Here is a 22,038-nt window from a genome sequence, read left to right as displayed (position 1 = left end):
TCTATAAACTAATCAATCCTTATTCATTAGTGTGTGTGTGTGTGTGTTGATGAAATGAAACACTTTTCCCATCTATTAGGATTTATTAGACACAAGAAGGGATCTGTACACAGAATCTTATTTATAAAACTGTACAGTTATTTTTAATCTATTCTTACAATTATCACAAAATATTTGAAGAACAAATTATTTACAGAAAACAGGTTAGATAGTTTATCCGCCGAATAGCATTACATACTCTGTTCAGAGATGAAAAATTTCAATGTTGATAGTGGCGACCGATGCATAAACCAGAGGATTTGAGATATGGGATCTTGAACTAGTCCTTAGTAAGAGCGAATATTTATGACTCCTAACATCATGTCACTGAATGGCGGAGAAAGGTAACAGAACAATAACTGTTATTTCTTCGTAACAATGCTCAACGGTAGCCTATTTGTGGACCATTGTTTTTAGCAAAAAAGGGATGAGCTGACCACTTCTGCGGAAGTTTTCCTCATTACCTATCTCTTATTTAAAAACAATAGTAGAAATACTGACAGTTCTCAGGAGACCCTTTGTATAGTTAGTAGGCATACCATAGCCATATCGTAATTTCAGTTCACTTCATAAAATCCTCGATAGTTGAATGAATTGGTCGAATTTACTGATGCCTGCAATTTAGTTTAATCAGATCATTATACCGTTAATGTTCCACGATTTTGTCATCCACATTTGTCTGGACCGATTTAATGAAAATCCATAATATGAAGTCGACGGAGCCCAGCTAAGCGGGGCTCTTTTTTCTGGGTGGTTTAATTACTATTTTCTTTTTTTTTAATTGCCATCTTTTTAGGTACGAGTAACCATGATCGATAGTGGTTAGTTTTTATTTTAACGTTTGTATTTATTTGTAAGGTAATCATTGGCAGGTGTAAACATAAGCAACACGCGGCTCATGAAAGACTAGTTTCAAGATCATAAGTGTTATATTCTGCGGATAACAATCTTTAACTGAAAATTGAAATAAAATGAAATCTTAGTTTCTATATAAAAATTATGAAAGATACAGTAACAAAGTACGCAAAGATTTCACTTTTTTGAAGTAGCATTAATAGTAATGTGTTTACCAGACATAAACCCTTAATTTTAAAGTGAATTTTAGTACAACAATGAACTCCAGTTTTTATTCTCTTACAATTATGGATTACAGCAAGATAAATCATTACGTGTATTTTTATAGAACAATTTTTTCAGTGATATGCATCATCTATTATCTCGCATATCAAATACTTGATATGCGTATGTTTTCTACGAACAGTATGTTGTGGGTCCAACGCGCGAGTTTCTGGCCATTGAAGTAATCCCAGCAAACAATAGAATATGCAAAGTAATGGCTAGGTCAGGATATTGCGAGCAAGAAGAATAGTCAATTCTATCAAACCAACGGGTTTTCAATATAAAGCTATATCACCGAGAAGGAAAAGTATGTTTTTATAGACCCTCTGTCGTTACTCTTGCTTTATAATTGTTATGCTGTCATACAATAATTCTACGAGCCAGTGTGAAATCGACTGTGGTCTGGCCACAATGGAAAGAATCCTAAGAAGCAATCCTTGAGTGGAGACCATAGCTAGGCTAGCTAGGTAGGGCGACATGTACTTAGTTACTACCATACATTGGAAAGGCACACCGCTAAAGAATAGCTTTCCTTTGTTTTTGTAATGTCTATACATATAATAAAATGATAGGAAAGTCTAAAACTGTACATTGAATATTTTTTTTTAAGAATGCTTGGTGGGTGATTTATAATCGATTCTGAACCCAAATATGCAGTTTTTAGAATTGTTGTCTGTTTGTCTGTAGGTATGTCCGGAGTAAACTCAAAAAAGGACTGCACGGATTTACTTCAAATTTTGCATGATTATTGCTAGGAGGTCGGGTCAGGACATAGGCTACATATCATCACGCTATCACCTACGGGGGTGAGAAATGAACCATTATTTCCGCTAACGTTTCTGTAAAAGCGTGTGCAATAATAACACATATTTTGAATGTTGTACTTCTATTAATTGGGCTACAATAATCAATCTTTACACAGAAAATCATGAGTTGCACATTTATTATGCTGTCATGTGAAATAATACATACACCTACGGGATGATTAGTACTTTAGCAATTCTATATTGCCCACGCAGACGAAGTCGCGCGCAACAGCTAGTTCTTTATAATAATGGAGTCATTCAAATAAAAGAGATCATATTATCAAAAGTCTGAAGTACTGATATTTAATTCGTAGGGTTTTCGCAGTAAACACATTAAACATTAATGCAATCGAATTTAAAATTTTATGATAAATCATTTTGTTATATATTATCCCTCTTCAAGTTTACCATTACTCGTCGAATACCTATCCACCTTACCCTGGTTGAATCGATCATCAGTCTATAAACGCGGAAAGTATCAGTCTTAGGCTGGGTCACACGAAATAATAGCCGACCCCGGGATTTACTCTTGCAAAAAAATACCACCGCAGTGGAACAATAAGTCTGCAATAACTAGAAATACGTTGTCTTACCCACGTATTAGGGGGCTAGTTAAATTATAACTTGCCATAAACTTATTGCCTCAAGTTTTTGGTAAGTAGTCAATATTGGCAACTTTAGCTGAACTATGTTGTCGCCAAGCGGAATAAACCAAGTAATTTAATGACCCAGCCTAAAATGAGAGATGGTCTCAAGAAATTATTTAAATAAAAATAAATACAAGAGAAAATAGCAAGAAGTAATGGTGGATTATATTGTTAGTATCAAAAAGGTTTTAGTTAACTTAAAGAATGGCGCCACGCCATTAATTTTATAAATAATAGTATGGAAGAACCGATATCTCACTACCTTCGTAAAAATATGAAATAATATCAGACAAATAAAACTTAAAATAATTTTAAACATTATCTGTGCATTAAACGAAACATGATTGCGTAAATATAATGAGACTGAAGTTTTATGATACAACAAAACAAATGATCTTAGTTCTAACTTACGAAGGCAGTGTATAACAATAACACAAACAATATATACCTTTATAAAAGAGAAAAAATAAAACAACTTAAAAAATATATAATTGATAGGTACTATGAATTTTCAGAATTTCAGATTATCACTAAGAATAAATATCTAAAGATTTGATAAATCTATACTTTTAAGCATGTATTAAATAACCCATTTGACATTTTAGTATGTGTTGAAAATTGATTAATGCAATGAGTAACAAATACAAGCATAAAAGTTTCAACTCCGTTTGGAACAATTTACCATTACATTTTTCAGTAATTACACCACAGACATTTCAAAATCAGTTCCAATCCAATTATTCACGAGATCAATTACATTTTAAAAAAACATTGGCATTGAACATTACAAACTATGTATGTAGGTATATTAAAATCGGATTGACTTGCAAGCAAACAGTCTGTGATTAGTACACCCTAATATAATATTGTATTATGATATTTTGAAAATACAATTTGACATTTTATTTTATCAAATATAAAGAGCAAATCAAGCTTCCAATAGTTTTATACATGAAGAAGTTGCCACAAATGCGTAAATATATTTTTACTGAATGACACAAAACGGCAGTCAGCGTGGCAGTGACATACAGCATCCTGGGCATTGTGTGTTGAGTCAGCTTTGTCATGATATTCCACTTAGCTCATAATAATGAGTTGGCCAGTGTTGTTTGCATACACAAGTCCTTGCCCGGGCTGGGGCGCCCAGCGGAGGCAGTTGAGGCTAGTGAAGCCATGCTCCCAATTCTGTTCCAATTCTTTTATGGGAGACAGACCAGTGCGACTGGAACTCTCTGGAAAATAAAATAATTTTTCAAATAAGACGACGCCTAACTAAAAACTTATCGATATATTTCGGCGACCTTTGGATTGTAAGTATCGATAAAAATAAGACACGTTGTTAATCTTACTACAATAACGTATGTGACCTGGAACAACTATTAAGATTGACGAGTTCACTGTTAAAAATATATTAATATTATCTTGTGTCATTCATCGAATGTGCATTCTAGACCTTTATTTATTTATAGTTTCGTTACGACCCTGAAGGAATTTGCAAGAATATCTAATTATGCTTCGCAAGTTTTAAAGTTCGTTACTGTGTGCTGAGAAAATTATTTAAAACAGAAAAGATCCTATATCAATGAAACGTCTTTAATGCCCCTATATCCTTAAATGGAGTGTCGATAAATAATAACAGTGGCGTACTAGCCGATACGGCAGCTGTTCTTACATAAGCATTAGAGTGAACAACCATTTGAGCAGACAAAGGTGCACTTCCTATTCCTTCACTCTCATACACCGAATCCGACACAAACGGAGAGACTTTGGACACAGGAGCGACACATGCTTTCCGATGCATAGGTGTTTCAATCACCAACTTCCAGGCTCCAGACTACTTTGTGAATTGTTATAATAAAGCGATAAATATTAGAAGGGGTGGGGCCCCTTGTAATATGAAGTATAATTATAGTTTGCCCAATTTCAAAGTTATATGTTTTTACTTGAACTTTCTCAGTCAGTTTCAATCAAAAATAATGTTGAGCCTATCTTTAATTTAAGAGCATGCACTGTTGTTTCTCATGTTTTTAAGATTGTCTGTATGCATCTTAGTTGGTAAGCCTTAATAAATAAATAAAAATTCACCTAGCGGGTCAAGGCGGTACAGCAGCGCGATGACGTTGTTCCTGGCATGCGGCGCGGTGGTGAAGCGTCGCGAGCCCAGCCCCACGGCCAGGTGCCGCGCGGTCGGCGACAGCGCCACCGACACGGCGCTCTGTTCCAGCACCGCGGTGTGCAGGCACTGGCCTAGTCGCGCCCACTCCAGTGAGTACACGCCTGGGGATAAAACAAATTCATTCAAATTTTTACCTATTCAAAAAAGGAGGTCCCCAGTTTGACCTGTTTGTATGTTTGTGCGCGGTTACCTCGCGTTTGGCGTATCATACGGTTTTCACCATCGTATTTGTGAGGCTTAGATTTATCTTATACTAGCTTTCCGCCCGCGGCTTCGCCCGCGGCTTCGCCCGCGTGGAATTCGGTTATATTGGACACACAGCGCCATCTACAATCCATCCATCAAGCAAACAATATTTTTGTTTTCCCTCGGGAATATCTATTTTTTTCGGGATAAAAAGTACCCTATTATTTAATCCGGACTTCTAACTTTACGTCTGCAAAATTTCAAAGCAATCGGTTCAGTAGTTACGGCGTGAAAGCGGAACAAACAAACAAACAAACAAACAAACTCACTTTCCCATTTATAATATTAGTAAGGATTATTGATGTCGGTTTTATTTCTTTGTAAGAAGTTTATTTACTTGGAGAAGCTCGGAAAGGGTTATTGATCTTCTATTGCAATTCTTTTGAAATCCCAGCCTTTTGGAAGACTCTATATATTTCTCGTGTCGTGTAATCGTTCTACATAAACAAGCACTAATTGACAAACATAATTACATAAAACAGCAAATTGCAGAAGACTTCCAAACATTCAATTATTATTAAATATATATATATTAAGCATTATGTGTTAACTTACCTAACCAATGATTCGTGTTTCGTAACCTGGGTACAGGGAGTAGTGCTACTAGAAGCCTGCCGTCCTTCGATATGTCGATACTGGCGTCATTGTGAATCCGACATCGTTGTACTACCACATTCTTAGTACCTAGTAATATACAAAAAGAAGTTAGCTTAGTAAAAATAAGTATATTGATCAAGAAAATAGAACACAAAAGGTTTCAAGTATGAATGAAATAAATATAGATGAGTTTTCGATAACTTTGAGGTTCATATTCAACCAAAAATGGATGCGTGAATATACACGGCTACTTGTTTATCATTTTAATCTCCAAGACCTCGCAATAGGTATCACAAGTAAAGCCCCTTTAGCAAGTTAAATCAACAAAATAAGTGAAAAAAATCTGCTATTTCATGCATTATTGCCCATATCAAAAAATCAGCTGTGGCATACAAAAATAGTTATTCTTCGCTTATTTAGTTGATTTATTAAATGAGCTTTATTCATAATACCTATTATGACGTTTTCTGGATTCAAACGATAAAAAAGTAACAGAGTGTTTATTTTTTAAATCATCATACTGTCAGAGATGTCAGGTGTATCGCCCGTGGTGAAGTCCCAGGCCTGCACGCGGTGCGAGGGCGCGGGCAGCGCCTCGGAGATGATGCCGGCGTCCAGCAGCCCCGCCATGCCGGCCACGCGCCGCCCGCCGCCCTCGCCCGCCGCGCCGTCCTCCTCTACCACCATCGCGTTCTGGATAAAAGCTAGACTTATAGTGAATGAGATAACTTTGTTTTTCGGATGTTAGCTATTTGACGCCTAGCACATACATTTTGATTATCTTGGAGTTAAAATCTAATATATGTATGTATGCAAAAAAGTTTTGTAAATCATTGCATTTTTTACTAAAAAGCGATTATAGCAAAGATATCAAAGATGCTATCGTCACTACTAAAGAACGACGTGAATGTTGGGTGCCTTGGAAGGAAACGAGACCCATAGTAATCGAATGAGTTATAGCATCATATAGTATTTACCTGAGCCAAGATGATGGGTTGCAGGTACTCGTGTATCCTGGGCAGGCGATGCGAGTGTCCGGGCTCGTTGTTGGCGGGCAGGTCGGACATCTGCATGAGCGGCATGGCTACGTTGTTGAGCACGGTGTGGAACTGGTGCGTGAGGTCCTCGCGCGCGGGCGGCTCGGCGCGCGCCGACAGGATGTGCGGCCGGAACATCGCCAGCGGGTGCCGCGCCTCCGCGCCCGCGCCTCGCGCCTCCGCGCCCGCGCCGCGCGCCTCCGCGCCCTCCGCGCCCGCGCCCGACAGCGAGAACATCTCCCGCACCGACGACGGCGTGTACAGCCGGATCGTCTGCAGCCGCCTGAACCTATTCCGCGCCGCATTCCGAAGCCTCACTGCTTGCATGTGAGCTATTCGTATAAAATTAACTCTGTGCTCGAATTCATTCATTAGCTCACTTCCAGGAGATTCCTGAAGATTGGGATTTTCACCAGGAGGAGCATGCGACGGTCCAGCGACCGGTTCATTATTTTGAGGATCTACTCTTGGACTTCTAAACCGCGTCGTACCGGGTCTCACAGGTAAGGAGCGCAGTGCTGGTATTCTATAGTTGGATACCGGCGGTAAGGCCCTCTTTTTGATGAGCGGATGTGCAGTAGGATTTGTTCTATGTAAAGCTTTTAACCTCCTACTTTCCATATACAGATCCCTCCTGTTTCTTGCTGTTGCTGAATAATTTCTGTTGGCTGCGGCTATTTGGACGGCGAGACGATTGCTCCATCTTTGTGAAACTCTATTGTGTGAAGTTGAAGGTTTTTCTTCTTGTGATCTCTTATTACTATTTTCAGTGGTTTCAGCCTGCGACGTTGACGGCTTTTCAACGTTTTCCTTTTTGTTATCATCATCGTTACTATTTTGCTGCGTTCGGTTTGCATCTGCACTAGCCGCACGCTGGGGATTGTTCGCAGGCGCCGCCTGTTCGTCAGGTCCGTCAACATTCACATCGACATTATGCTCAACGTTTTGTATACGTACAACATCTAGAGATTCTACACGCTGTGGTGTAGGGGCTTGGGTCGTTGCCGTTCGCCCATTATTCCTATTTGACATCACAATTAGGCAAGTTAAAGCTAAAGCCCTCTTAAGCGTCCGCAACATATTAATGATGAGTTGACTGAGGCCGCGTTCTTCGAGACACATCATCATCATATTAAACATAACTGACAAAACTTGCATGGCTCTCATGCGTATCTCATGTCGGGTGGCACTAATTTCTATAGCACGCATAAAATCTCTCCGAGATCGGTTCGTATAGCGCGGAGCTAAACGATTAGCTGTAGGATTACGAGATCGCCTCCTAAGCTCATCTTCTGGACGCCAGCGATAGTTGGACTGAAGCCGCCTTCTCAAAGACGGAGAAGATCGGACGTTAGGTGACGATCTAGTGTGAGAAGTCCTTGCTCCTTGCGTTTGTCTACTCGTGCTCGCGGCCTCATTGGACGTACTTGCTTCACCTTGATTTAAATTACTATTTGCATTGTTGGCGTTGTCAGTCCCATTACGATTTGCAGCCGAACGTCTTTCATTATCTTCATTTCTTGCATTGTTTCTTAAATTCCTAGCTGTGCGCGTGAGGTTATCCGTCATGTCCGTTAGCATCATGCAACGATCCAGTAACGGTCTAGTATAATAACTGGGAACGTCTTGTCTACCAGTTTCCCTATGTAACATAAGTATACGTCTACGTAAATTTTCCCACATCCCACGCAACTCTCTCATAGTAGTGCGATTCCCTCGGAGCCACAGATTCGTCAACTGCACAGTGTGCTTTTGTAATGCGTTTACACCGCTCCTTACTTTTCTGTAGGCTTCTTCGGGAGGCACAATGCCGCCTCTATTCCAAAAGTCGTCCCGGCTTGTTGACGGTCTATCGGGATTGAAGTCGGGTGTACTTTGTGTACGTTGGCCTGATGTTTCGGGTTCATTAGCTGGCCGCGATCCTTCAGCCACTGCAGGGCCGTCACCGGCAGAAGGAGTAGCCACGCCCGCAGCTTGTGAGGGTGATTCCTCAGTAGCAGAGGGTGTAGCGGTAGCACCGGCAGCCGAAGACATAGAACCCACGTCAGTGCTCATAGAATCACTTTGTGTTCGAACACGAAATCTATTATTTGATAACGACACGTTAATTCTTCCGGGTTCTCGCGAAGGTCCAGGCTCCCTGGAAGGGCTACCATTGCGGGACACCTCATTCAGTTCAAACACTAATCTATCAGTAAGGTGCGACAGTCTCTCGGTAGACGAAGCGGACGTCGTGGGTCGGTCGGTCAGTCTTGACTCGTCTTCTCGGAAAGTAGTATTTCTTGTTCTGAAAATATTAACTTCGGAGGACTGGTCGCTGTCGGAGTCGGAGCTGGAGGAGAGGAAGTCGCGGCGCCAGGTGGAGCTGAAGAGGCGGACGCGGGGTCGGGCGCCGCGCGGACGGGCGCCCTCGCTGTCGTCGGAGTGCGCGCGCGAGGCCGCGCGGCGCGGCATGCCGCGCTCTACGCTCGCCAGCGTCGACAGCGACATGTTCGTGATCAGGTTCAGCAGCCGCGTGCCCGAGTCCCGCAGGATGTCTCGAATCAAATCCAGACTTTCGTTAATAGTTTGTGCATCGACCGGTGCCGTCACGGGGCTCATCTGTGTAGACGAGTTCGTCATCGCCGGTCTGTGCGATGACGTGCCTGAAGTCGACGGCTGACTTTCAGTCGACGTGCTCCGTGCGTCGCTGAATGACCGGCGTGTGAAAGTCAATGGAGCAGTATTTGTTGCTGGCGAACCAGGATCGTTACGTGGAGTATCGTTGTTGTTTTGTAACGGAGAGAAGTTTCGACGACGAAGTGAGAAATCTCGACCTAAAGATGAACCTCTAGACGAGGTAAAAATGCTGGTCCGCGACGTATTGGTCGAGCTAGAGGGAGTAATTTCTGTGTAAGTAATCCTGGCTGGTCTAGGTGTTCCGATAGCGGACGAAAACGGATTGGGCAACAGCCTGGTACTCTCATACTCTATAGTTCTATATGATCTATCAGTGCCATTTAATGGCTGGAAAGCGGACGATCGGGATCCAAACGCCATTGAACGCTCCTGATTCGATGTTGGATTTCTGCAAAAAGCAAGTAAGGTGTTAGGGACTTACTTATACTCTTAACTTTGGCGGCACTTCCCAATTTTCTTTTTCTTTACTACTTCACACAATACTATACAATATCCCAAGCATTAAAAAAAAAACTATAAACTGCTACATAATTAATTAATGAATTCATACCTGGAAGTATTGCCATCAATAGACAGCACATCCAAGTTGAGTAGTCGACTGCTGCTCTCTCCGTCGCCGTTGTCTACCGGGTCTTGAGTACGAGATGTACTGGGCGTCGGATTTTCTGTTGCTGTTGTAAATATAAGAATCCATTAGAATGAATTTGTAAATATATCATTATTAAAAAACCAGTGTTCTCTAAAAGCATGTTGTTGATGTTTTTATTTGTACTGTCCATGTTACAAAGTCATTAAAATTTATTATTTAAAAATGATCAGAGATATTTTTTTTTTGTTTGCAAGAAGAGAAAGGGATGTAAATAAATGAGTTATATAATTAAATACTTTAAATATTTTATTTCGCACTTTAAACAAATGTTAACTATGATTTTTCAAGTACAACATTCACGGTAACCTTATTTTAATAAGATAACCGGAAATTTATGTTGTCAGTGAACTTGAAAATTGTACTGATTTGAATATTTGTTTAAACCTACTTGTTCTTATATTACCGTCATCTGGGGTAGCAGACGTGGAAGCAGTGGCACGGGGGGTCTCTCGGAGTCTCGTAAACCCCGGAGGGAATGACGTTAATATGTCAGTCTCCATTGGATCTGTGCCGCGGTCAGTCTGGAAATATTATGAACAATATGCATTTTCACTATTATTTTGTACTATAAACGAATTATACAGGAGTGAATTTTAAGCAGTGCAAAAAAATACTGGTGGTCCAGAATCAATAACAGAAAATATCTGCATCATCAGTAAAAAAAAAAAAAAAAAACATTTTTTTATCCGCCTAAAATCAGCAAAATATAGATACTATAGTTCGGCCATTCAGAGAATGCGTTCCTGACACGTCGCGATTGAACTGACGACGTAACTTTGCAATGGCGTTGCAGTTACGATAAAAATATTTTTGCTGGTTGTTTACCGTTTTAACAATTGAGGAGCATTAAAACAACATTATTATATCAATAATCAATGAATGTTATTACGTCGTCAGTTCAATCGCGACGTGTCAGGAACGCATTCTCTGAATGGCCGAACTATAACTATTCTTACGCGCTCAGAGCAGCGCTCGCGTCAGTAAACCGGTTTCGCGTTACTGCCGTGCCTACTATGACGACTGTGACAGTACAATCGGTTACAAAATAAACATCTTTCGCTATCAATAACTATTCTTTTTTGTACTAAAGCACAACAAAATAAAAATATACGTATCTATAAAACTTATTTTACTATAAGTTGACAAAGTTTCCGCACTGAATAAAATTCATTCCTGTATAAAACTAGCTGCTACGACGAAGCTAGGGTCTCCTCATTTAGTAGTACAGAGTATAAACTAGTATAAGGAGGGATTGTTTTTAACACGCTTATATTAGCTTCACTGTAACTATGTATGTAAGAAGATCTATGGAATCTTAATTTGACCCATTTTCGAAAAGTGCTGATTTATCAGCTTAATTTGAATAAAAGTTTTTGTCACTCTGAGTTTCAATGAACATGACTACATAAGAAACTTCATTACAAATCCAATTTATCAAAAAATTTTAGTGCATGATAAAAGCGTGTTTTTTTTAAACTATCAATTTTTTTATTAAATATAATTAAAACGTAAAAGTCATGAATTCTGTTTACATTTGATGTGCGTCATCTAAAAAATCAATTTTGAAGATAAATAATTTTATTTACTTTTAAATATAAGAATACTTTTATATTACCGTATTCGGCGGCGGCGGAGTGTTCGTCAGCCGGTGTCGTACCATGAAGAGTCTTTGATAATTCCTCACTAAACTGTCGTATCTTTGTACCAGATTTTGGTACGAATTTACAATCATGTCTTGGGCGGAGCCGGGACTCTCTTGAGGTCGGCTACCACCCGGACTGTCGTCAGGATCATCTCTCCTTGGGTTATTATTATTCGGGTTGTTAGGAGGTCCTGCAGGGGGATTCTGCTGCTGCGAAGAATTGTTCGCAGGGCCGCCCGAACACGCCCACAGTGATATCCCTGTGATAAGCTTGTAGCCAAGAGCATCGAAAGCCACATATCTGAAAGACACAAGCTAAGAAGAGTGCACAATATTTAATATTGGATTTTAAAACTAACTAACTTTACGATTGTTATTCAAGATGAAGTTTAGTTACACTTTTCTACCAAGACCCAATTATGATTATCACACTAGAGACCATATCCATATAATATCAAAACACTCAAGTCCATCTATTTTTTTTTCAATGTATGTACTACATCAACTTTACTGTAATTCCTCAGTTCCATACCTGACTTTCTCGTTAACATTATTGGTTGAGACTCTGGTAAACGGCGCAGGTTGGCTCCAGTCCCAGAAGTACAGTTCATTGTACGTAGCTATGACAAGCAGTTGTTCGCGCGGGTGGAACGCGATCGAAGCTATCACGGTCTCGTTGCGAACATTCCAGACTTCGCTTCCTCCCTGTTTCAAAACATTTATGCTTTAAATCATGTGTTGTAAATGAGCTGTTAATTAATATGGCATAACGAAAATCCAAGTGTTACAAAGACACCTGTGTGATAATTTAATAAAAAGTATGTATATCATGTGTCTCAAAATGTTTTCAGCGTAGAAAAGAAGGAACACCTAAACATTCTTTAGAGTGTGAAGATATTTATGAAGAAATAAATAAATGAGAATATATTGTAGAAATAACTAAGTATAAAACTCACACTAGCAATATCCCAGACCCTGACTTGTCCACCCAGGCAGCCGGAACCAATCAGCAGTGGGTGAGACGGATGGAAGGCAATGCACCATGGAGTGCGAGGATGACCTCTCAGTATCCGCACATGTCTGCCACTGGCCAGCTCAGATACATACACATTGTGGTTCCCATGTGTTGATGCTACTTTTGTTCTAAAATTAAACATTACATTTTCTTACTACAGTTTAATATTTGTACAACTTGTTGAGTCAATAGATGAGATAAAAACAATTGCAATGGTTGCATTTATAAAGTTTTAGTAAAATAGTACAGTATAAAATTGTGTAGTTTTAAAACCATATTTGGAGATAAATAACACTTTATATTGTTTGGTATTTGGCCCAATTCACTGCCAAAGTTTTTATTTTTACTAGTGAATTGAAGAACAATAGATGTAAACACTAGCTACAGCAAAAAGTTAAAGATTCAAATGTTTCATTGTGTCTATTGATTGAAATTAATTTCCCTGTTGTATAAGAGGAAGGGTGTGGCACTGTATTGATTAATGACATCAATGGACATTAATTTGCCTCTGTATAGGAAGTAAAGGAATTAAGGTAAACTTACCCATCAGGACTAAAAACCATTAAGAATGTAGACCTTGGATACCCAGGTAAGTCACAACTCTGTAAAATAAAAATTTCTTGCTTAGTTCCTGCTAAAGCTGCGTAGAATGGTCAATTCAAATCAAATTCTTTTCTATATTATTCTATAGGGACATAAAGATGGTCTTACCCTTATTTGTAGTGGTTTCTGAACAAGTATATCTTCAGCCATGTTTTCAAGCACAGTTTTGTTATTAGGGTAGTTGGGTGGGTTGATCCCCCGTTCCCTCCACTGCCAGCTTCGAGAAATGTTGCCGACATTCTGCATTTCGTCAACCGGTTCATTCTTACACCCAAGCCATTCACTGTCTATTACTGGGTCCATTGCCCTGAGCTATAATTAAATACATGAAATAATAAGAAAAAGAAACACACATATTTAAGTAATTTACTATCTGTTTTGAGTGTGAAAACAATAAATTGAAATCGTATTCTATTGACTACATGATTGTAGTGAGTCATTTTATATGAATTTGTTTTTATTAGATTTACTATTACAATATTTTGATTTTTAATTAATTTGTTGTATTATCTGAAAAATCTTAGTCCTGGATATTATTGATTTTGTCATCAACCTTTGTTGTAGAGGTAAAGAGTTACTCAAATTGCACCTTACTAAGCGTTTTACTGAAGTTCAAGTTCTGTGAGATAAGTACATCAATCAATATTGAGCCACTTGTTTATCACAAACAGTAGGTATGTAGTTTTGTTTGTAAGTCACAGATTTTTTTATAAATACTGGTGTATGGGGTAGGTTATTTTTAAAGCTCACCTTTTTTCTACGTGATCATCGAACAAAATTGAATGAAGTACGTCTGAAAATAAAACAAACAATATTCGGATGAATGTTGCTTTGTAATGTAACAACACACATGTAAACACGTATTTGGTTGGCACTTACGCCTTTTCGCCTAACAATAAAAATGTCTTATGTAATGACTCGGACTCAGAAAACACCAAAATATAGTTTGTTATTAAATTGTATCTAAACTTGATTAGTGTCGTGTGTCACGTACATATCGTATCGCGATTTTACATAAAAGTACCTACCATACAAAATGACCGGAGTGAGCCATGTTGAAAATTGACATGCTATTTCAGCAAACTATTTCCTCAAGATACGATCCCTAAGTTATTTAGAAGCCTAGACACCTTTATATTTGTTTCATATTTCGTTTGGATTGTATAAATTGTTGTATACAATACGCATTTTCTGCGCATAGATTGAGAATAAAAACAACGTATTTACCTTATACATTATGCCAAGTGGAATAAATATACAACAAACTATTAAAAATGTAATAAATTTTGATTATCCTACTTGTTTATCGCCACAATTTAAGTATTATCTACGCTTTTAGGTCTCAAAAATCCATAACAGAAACAATCCAACAGCACCAGCTGCGAACTGTCAAATTGAGGAAACGAATACAGATAAAAAATTATCAACCAGTTGCAAATTAAAAAAAGTCGGAGAGTTGATACGCTCGTCAGTCTTATCGACTGTTTTTATTGAGTTTATTTGTATGACGCGATGGCACTAATCTCAAATTAAATTAATCGGAGTCTCTAATGTAAGAATCTTATCTCTACTAAGCTTAGATGTTTTTTGATTTTTGATCATATTTCTAAGATCACACACTAGCGGATTTTGTCGCGCGTAGGGAGGTCCGCTCAGTTTTTCAGCGCGCGACGTGTAGGTATTCCGTGTGGCAAAAATTCTGTCGGCCGGTTCCAAGCGCCACGGTTTTAGCTAGTAGTTGATTGATGTTTAATTGTTTTACGCCTGCGATGAACTTAAAATCAGCTACTCGACAAGACAAGTTTTTTGATTTTTTGGCGCCTGTCTGACTTGGTGGGTAAGTTGATAGGTACATATGTTTAAAAAGACCATTTAACAGCTTATTAAAATATCCGTATAAACTTAACTAGGTAGGTACTATTGTTGATGTTGATTTACTGATTGATGAAATAAGTATCATCAGGTTCGGCCAATTGGCAGTAGGTAGGCGTTAGCCTAGTTCATCGAGTGAGATGAAACAGGTCACGCTAATTAATTCAATTGCAACAAGGATTACATTGCACAGCAGCTGGATACCTGTCGCTAACGTGCTCAGTCTGGGGTTAATGTTCCTAACGGTCGACTGAAAGGACGACGTTAATCTTGTCTTCCATGAATAACAAAACAATACGTCCGCAGCTTTAGTCTGGAGATTAGGACTACTAGTTACGATGTTTAATAAACAGTGGTCATGATGGTTAATGTTATCATGTCGTTACCTACACCCAGAATTACTAATAGGTACCTAAAACACATTTGATAGGTACTGTTGACGCTTACCTACCTCAAAGTGCTGCACAAAACTCTGGTCTGGAACTACCTACCACCTCGCAAGATTTTGGATTTTGTTATAGGCAGATTAGGTGCCAATTATCTAGTTTTGCTTAACTAAGCAAATAATTACTCAAAGTAGGATTAAAAAATGTCCCTAATAAAGGTCTAAGTAGGTAGGGATGTCACTCAAGGCAGATTCTCGTAGACTATGCAACTCCCTTGTCTCACCTTCACCTTTGATTATATCTAAAATAGTTGACGTAAACTATTATAGGTAAAGTAGGTACCTACTCGGTAATATACATAAGTTACTCAGTCGACGTCTGCTGGGGGAGTGACTGTCGCTAATGCAAGCCGCTGTCGTCGCTCGTGCCGTGACGCTCGCCTCAGCGAAACGATTTGAATTAATTTTGGCACGTACTCGTCTTCAGTGCATATTATAGAAAATTTTAGTTGATGCTGCATTATACAATTTGAATTTATAAAAGCATATACTTAACCATTTACTAATGTCCAGTGCCGTAACTAGCCTTTTATGCGCCCGGTGTGAGCTTTCAAAACTGCGCCCTTGAAAAATGCTCTAACCAGGCTCTGACAATAAAGTGGACAAATGTGCATAAAAATAAATCTATCTATTTTTTGTTTACGAAGGTATAGGTACTTAGTAGATTTCTTTAAGATAAAAATTGTTTATTCAAAATCTATCTCTCGCACGCTATATAGTGCGTCAGTAACGCCGCACGCGTAGTTAATGAATAAAATCAAAGATAAAGGGAGGACCAATGAATGTGGCTGACAGCAATGATAGCGTAACGTGAACTATATGTACATCTCCTCAGCTAGATTGACAGATTTGCTTAGAACTTCTAAGTTAGAAGTGGCGCCCTCCAAATGAATATAGACAGAAATTGTCTCATAGTTACTGTATAGGTACTTTTGTTTGTGTATGTAATATTGCGAGCAAGACAAGGTGGATTTATATTTGTCTGATGTGTCGTGACGTGACGCGTCAGAACTGTATCGGTTCCATACATAAGCCATCACAACACAACACGTTACGCACTAGTGTGAACGTTACCATCCTACTAATATTATAAACGCGAAAGTTTGTATACATGGATGGATGGATGTTTGTTCCTCTTTCACGCAAAAACTACTGAATGGATTTTAATGAAACTTTATTTATTTATTTATTTATTTATTTATTTATTTATACTTCATGCACATTTCGTACAATGGCGGACTTAACGCCTTAGGCGTTTTCTCCCAGTCTACCTTTAGGTGGTGGAGAAATAGCAGTGGTAGGTGCAAGGTTTTTGTTTGGATAGTTAGTTTAAAAGTATACAATATATATATATAGATAATAATACATAATATACATACATACATATAATTGCCAGGAGAGATAAAGAAATAGATAAAAAAAAAAACAATCTACGGTAGCGATTCTGCCAATTTCCTATGGATGTGGTCGCGTAATTTCTTTTTGAATGTATAACGACTGTTAACCATCCTGACTTCCAGAGGTAGCTCATTCCAGAGAAGAATAGATTTAACAAAGAAGGAAGAGTGAATGATATCTGACCGGTGAGCAGGGCAGTGAAGAAGACGATTATTAGAGGAGCGGAGATTTTTGCTATGTTGAGAACATATATATTGGAAGTGAGGAGTTAAATAAGAAGGCGTACAGGAAGAGTGTAGAATAGAGAAAAGAGTAGTTAATGCCCTCATCACACGACGTTGTCTTATCGGTAGCCATTTAAGTTGCGCTCGATAGGCTGACACATGATCGTACTTGCGGAGATTAAAAACGAATCGAATGCAATTGTTGAGAAGCCGGTCAAGTTTATTGAGCAGATCTGCATTCAGGTCATAGTAGCAAACATCACCATAGTCGATTATGGGAAAGATTAAAGTTTGCATAAGCGTCGCCTTCACGTTAACTGGGAGAAAATTTTTCAAGCGATAGAGGAACCGCAGCGTGCTGGTCACTTTCTGACTAACAGCTGCAACCTGTGATTGCCAATTCAGCGTGGAGTCAAGGTGTAGGCCAAGATTTTTCACAGTGCAGCTGTAAGGAATGTTAACCCCGTTAAACACTAACGTTGGTAAACCAAGACCATCAACTTTGCTCATAGCTCTCGAACCCCCAATAATGATGGCTTGACACTTGGTAGGGTTAACCACCACCCCAAACCTATCAGACCAAGTCTTCACCACTTCTAAATCAGCATTAATTTTGTCAATAGTATCAGTCAAGTCAATGGCCTTGGTGTGACGGTAAAGCTGCAAGTCGTCGGCATAGAGATGATACGAACACTGAAGCTCGAGAGTGAGTAGATTTATAAATATCGAGAATAGAAGAGGTGAGAGTATGCCGCCTTGTGGAACGCCAACATTCAATGTACACCAACTTGATGAGCCTTCATCCACCCGAACAGACTGCTGGCGATCCCGAAGATAAGAAGAAAACCAATCTAGAGCTTCAGAAGAGACCATCGAATAGGATAGGATGGATAGTAAGATATCGTGACTGACGGTATTGAACGCATTCGAAAAGTCGACTAGAACCAGCACTGTTAGGTTAGCATCTTCCGTAGCCCGCCTAATATCGCCAGTCACTTTAAGGAGGGCAGAGGAAGTGCTGTGGCCTGGCCTAAACCCAGATTGTAGCGGGCTAATGAGTTTATTTGCATAAATAAAACGCGCAAATTGTTTATGAGCACAAGCCTCAAGCACTTTGGACAGGAAGGGAAGAATGGAGATTGGACGGAAATGACTGGGGAGAGTGGGGCTGGAAATTTTGGGAAGAGGACGTACGAACGCTTTACGCCAAAGCAACGGGAAAGTTCCAGAGTAGAGGGAATAGTTGACGATATGGGTGATAACAGGAAGGATCGGGACAAGGATGGAAATAATCATTTGGCGACTGATGTTATCACATCCCATCGCTTTAGACTTAATGGATAGGATAATTCTTCTGATCTCTCCCTCATCGACTGGCTGAAACTTAAAAGGATTAATATTAGGACGCGTTAGACTTGATATAAAGTTGAGAGTGTCCTGTTTGGTTAAATAATCCAAATGGGAAGATGTGCTGAATTGATTGTTTAAAGCATCTAAAGTTATAGAACTAGGTAGGTCTAAATGTCGCGATTTGCCAATACCCAGAGTCCTTAGGAACTTCCAGATATCAGCAGAAGTCGATGATGAGACATTGCTAAGTATATGGCGGCGTTTAGCGTTGCGTATCATCAGATTACACCGATTCCTAGCAGCCTTATACAGAACCCAGTTTTCATCCGTGCGTTCCCTCTTGAACTTGCGAAACGCCCGGTCCCTCTTACGCATGGCAATCTTGATAAGACTGGTCATCCACGGAGCTGGTGGCCGTTTTATCCTTACCTTTTTAATTGGTGCATGGACATCGTACAGCTTGTTCACTGAGTTGTTAAAAATAGTGACTTTGTCATCTATGGAATCAGCTGTCATCAAAGGTGTCCAATCAATATTAAAGGCGTCCTCAAGCAACCGATCTACATCCATGCGTGCGAAACTCCGCCTATGCAAAACCTTAGTCTTGGGCTTAGGGGGTTTAAGGACATAGGAAAGGAAAATGAGGTCGTGATGAGAAAAGCCAGGAGCAACAAGTTGACCGTGAGAGGAAATGAGGGATGGGTTGGAAATGATCATTAAATCCAGCCAAGAATCATCACCGATTGTGGATCGATGAGTAGCCTGAAGAGGCAGTATAATTAAGCTGGATGACTGTAGAAGGTGCAGGAGTACAATAATATAGCTTATACATTAGAATAACACATAGGCTACAAGCTACAATTTATAAACATATGGTTCGAAATACTAATCCTGCGCAGACGAAGTCGCGGGCACCAGCTAGTACTAAATGTATGAAACCGATACCGTTCTGACGCGTCACGTCACGACACATCAGACAAATATAAAACCACCTTTACAAGTGTTGTTGTTTCAAGATCGCTTGAAAAATGCCATATAGATATAGATAGTACAGAGGGCGCGTCTACACCACATTCGCAATAAAACAAAATGTACCTACTAACTACCATGCATGAAACAAAACTAGATACTGGTCTGGTCATTTCTGCGCCCCTCCAGGGTCTGCGCCCTGTGCCTGGGCACCGCTGGCACTGCCCTAGTTACGGCACTGCTAATGTCAGAGACAAATCATAAGTTCGCTGATATGACATCTAAACATCGTGTTGATGTAAGGTCTCGGTTGTGATTGCGAACATAACCATCTCAGAAACCCACGCTTTGTAAAATTACACATCACATTTACATAAATAGTAATGAGATTACATTCGGTTACGCGAGGCAGGGTAGAAAATTACTCTTTCATTCCCACATCATATGCGAATAAATCTCTATCTCTACGGGTATGTACATAATGTAGCAAAACGACGAGGTAACGAGATTTTTCTCAAAATTTGATTCCCCGCAATTTTCCTCGCGACATAGATTATTTTTTTCGGAGAAGTTGCGACGCGTTTCAGTGATTTAATAGCAATCCTATTTCAATAATTAACTTATTAAGCTAACGTTGTTTCATAAATTATCTTTACTATGTGTCAGCCACGTGCCGGGAGATCCCCTTATCGAAACCGGGTAAAAAGCAGCCTTTGTCGTTTCTCATGCTTTAGCTTTTTTACTCTCTAGAGTACCTACCTGATTTCATTTAAATCGTTCCAGTAATTTTGGCGGGAAAGAAAGTCCGACAGACAGAGTTACAGGACAACCGATTACAGGCATCAGACGATCTATTTTATTTATTGCTAAGTGGGAAAATACATATTTTGATGTCAGGTACCTACTTAAAAATCTGAATTCGTTCAAAATTGACCTCTTTCAAAGTACCTATTAGTAAAAAAACTCACAAAAACATTACTTTTCTTTTTCAACCGCACCAGGTTTTGATATGGGTATGATTGAGGGCGATCGAGCGAGAAATGGCATCTCCGATCCACTCACAAAATATACTTAGGTATAAATAGGATAGGTACGATTAGAGAAGTAGGTACTAATAGATATACCTAGGTACTTAAGGATCTGTAATACTGATCAAACAGACTGAGCAGCTGCGAAGAAGTTTTGAGTGATTACTTTTTCATTATGGTGGAAAAAACATGTTTGTAAAGTGTGGAATTGTGGACGAACGATATGAAACATTTTGATATGGAGAAATTGGATATACAATAAAAAGGAACTAAGTATATATTTTACAGCAAATTTCACCAACGGTCATTTGTTATTGTTATAGTAAGTACTGAACTGAATGGTGGTTTTCCTTAATCAGACGTATATCTTGTTGCTGAAAATAGGCCTCACAGTTTTACAGACAAACAGCTGTTTGACCACTACATAGTAGGATAGAAACTCACAAAATTGTACCAACTTGTAGTAGAGGAAAATACAAAAATAGTTTTAGTTTGAACGAAGTTAAACATCGCTGCTGTCCAATTAGGAAGTAGATGCAGTTTCCGATTTGCTGGATTTAGATTCAGCCTCCTTGTTTCTCAGCCTCCATTTCCAGCTTGTTCCTAAATCAAATATTCATCCAATACAGAAATAGCACTTTGTATAACCTAAGGTAGAAAATATCCTTTTGAAAGCTGCAGCACTCAAATCTTTTGTTATTAATCAGTTGGTTTAGAACTCTTCGTAGGATTGTGAATTTCGGGACCTTTAGATAGGTAAGAGTTACTTTGTAAATTAGGTCCTTCTGAAATTGCTAATTTATCCAAGCACTTTTTCCTCAGTCTCCTTAATTATAATCAAATGCCATGATTTTTGTATTGTTCCAAACCTGAAATAAATGGACTTGAATCTAAATGTTAATTAGCAAATATTTTTAAATTCTCTTCGTCTTGAAATTGATGGCCAAGCGGTCTGAGACGCTGATTAACATTCGTAGCCAACAATAGACATTGTTTAAGATCAAACGACTTTGTTCTTTGTGTTTATATTGAAGTTAAAGGGGATGGGGACTTTAATTTTTGTTCTTATTGTTCTTTATACTTAGTTTAACTTTTATGTTATTACATACTACCTACCTAATAGAAAATAAGTTTTATAGGCATTTTTTCATGCAATTAGGTACCTACTGACCTATAGGTAGGTAGGTAAACACTGACTCAACATTCAAGCACATGTCCCTACTCTGTCTTTTACCTACTTCGGCCTAGGTTAGGAGTGGGCCAGCGCCTTCAAAGGTAGATCAAGCGTGTACAACAATAGGTACACGAAAATAACAATGTCTGATGTTGGTGCTGTGTTACATTGCAGCGCTTAGCTTTCAGTACCAAAGCAAAACTATCAACAAAACAGTTTTTGTCATCCTTGCATTAAAATTGCAGCTTTTGTAACTGGCGTACGTCTTGGGAGTATGTCGAGAGTGATTCCGTCGCGTTTAGTTTCAACTCGGTGAAAGTTGG

The 22,038-nt window shown here is 39.0% G+C and overlaps 1 protein-coding gene across 3 annotated transcripts; it reads right to left on the bottom strand.

Moving 5' to 3' along the window:
• Nucleotides 1-63: 63 nt before the first annotated feature.
• LOC124646243 (activating molecule in BECN1-regulated autophagy protein 1A-like) lies at nt 64-14,669 on the bottom strand. 3 transcript variants are annotated; one of them, XM_047186353.1, is made up of 14 exons: nt 14,483-14,669; nt 14,006-14,048; nt 13,364-13,567; nt 13,196-13,254; nt 12,594-12,780; nt 12,170-12,342; nt 11,611-11,938; nt 10,384-10,516; nt 9,897-10,017; nt 6,608-9,734; nt 6,152-6,323; nt 5,589-5,717; nt 4,697-4,888; nt 64-3,843 (listed from the first exon to the last, which is right to left on the bottom strand). In XM_047186353.1, the coding sequence occupies exons 3-14, from the start codon at nt 13,556-13,558 to the stop codon at nt 3,689-3,691; spliced, it is 4,971 nt and encodes a 1,656-aa protein (XP_047042309.1). In that variant the 5' UTR covers nt 13,559-13,567; nt 14,006-14,048; nt 14,483-14,669; the 3' UTR covers nt 64-3,688. The 3 variants fall into 3 exon arrangements, with proteins under 3 accessions (XP_047042309.1, XP_047042311.1, XP_047042310.1); XM_047186355.1 differs by having other exon boundaries at nt 10,399-10,516; XM_047186354.1 differs by lacking the exon at nt 14,483-14,669 and adding an exon at nt 14,284-14,458.
• Between the last annotated feature and the right edge of the window lie 7,369 nt (nt 14,670-22,038).

Source organism: Helicoverpa zea, chromosome 3, assembly GCF_022581195.2.
Source record: "Helicoverpa zea isolate HzStark_Cry1AcR chromosome 3, ilHelZeax1.1, whole genome shotgun sequence".
Classification (NCBI taxonomy): domain Eukaryota; kingdom Metazoa; phylum Arthropoda; class Insecta; order Lepidoptera; family Noctuidae; genus Helicoverpa; species Helicoverpa zea.
Note: the sequence above shows the minus strand (reverse complement) of the source record. Positions and strands in the feature narration are given on the sequence as shown.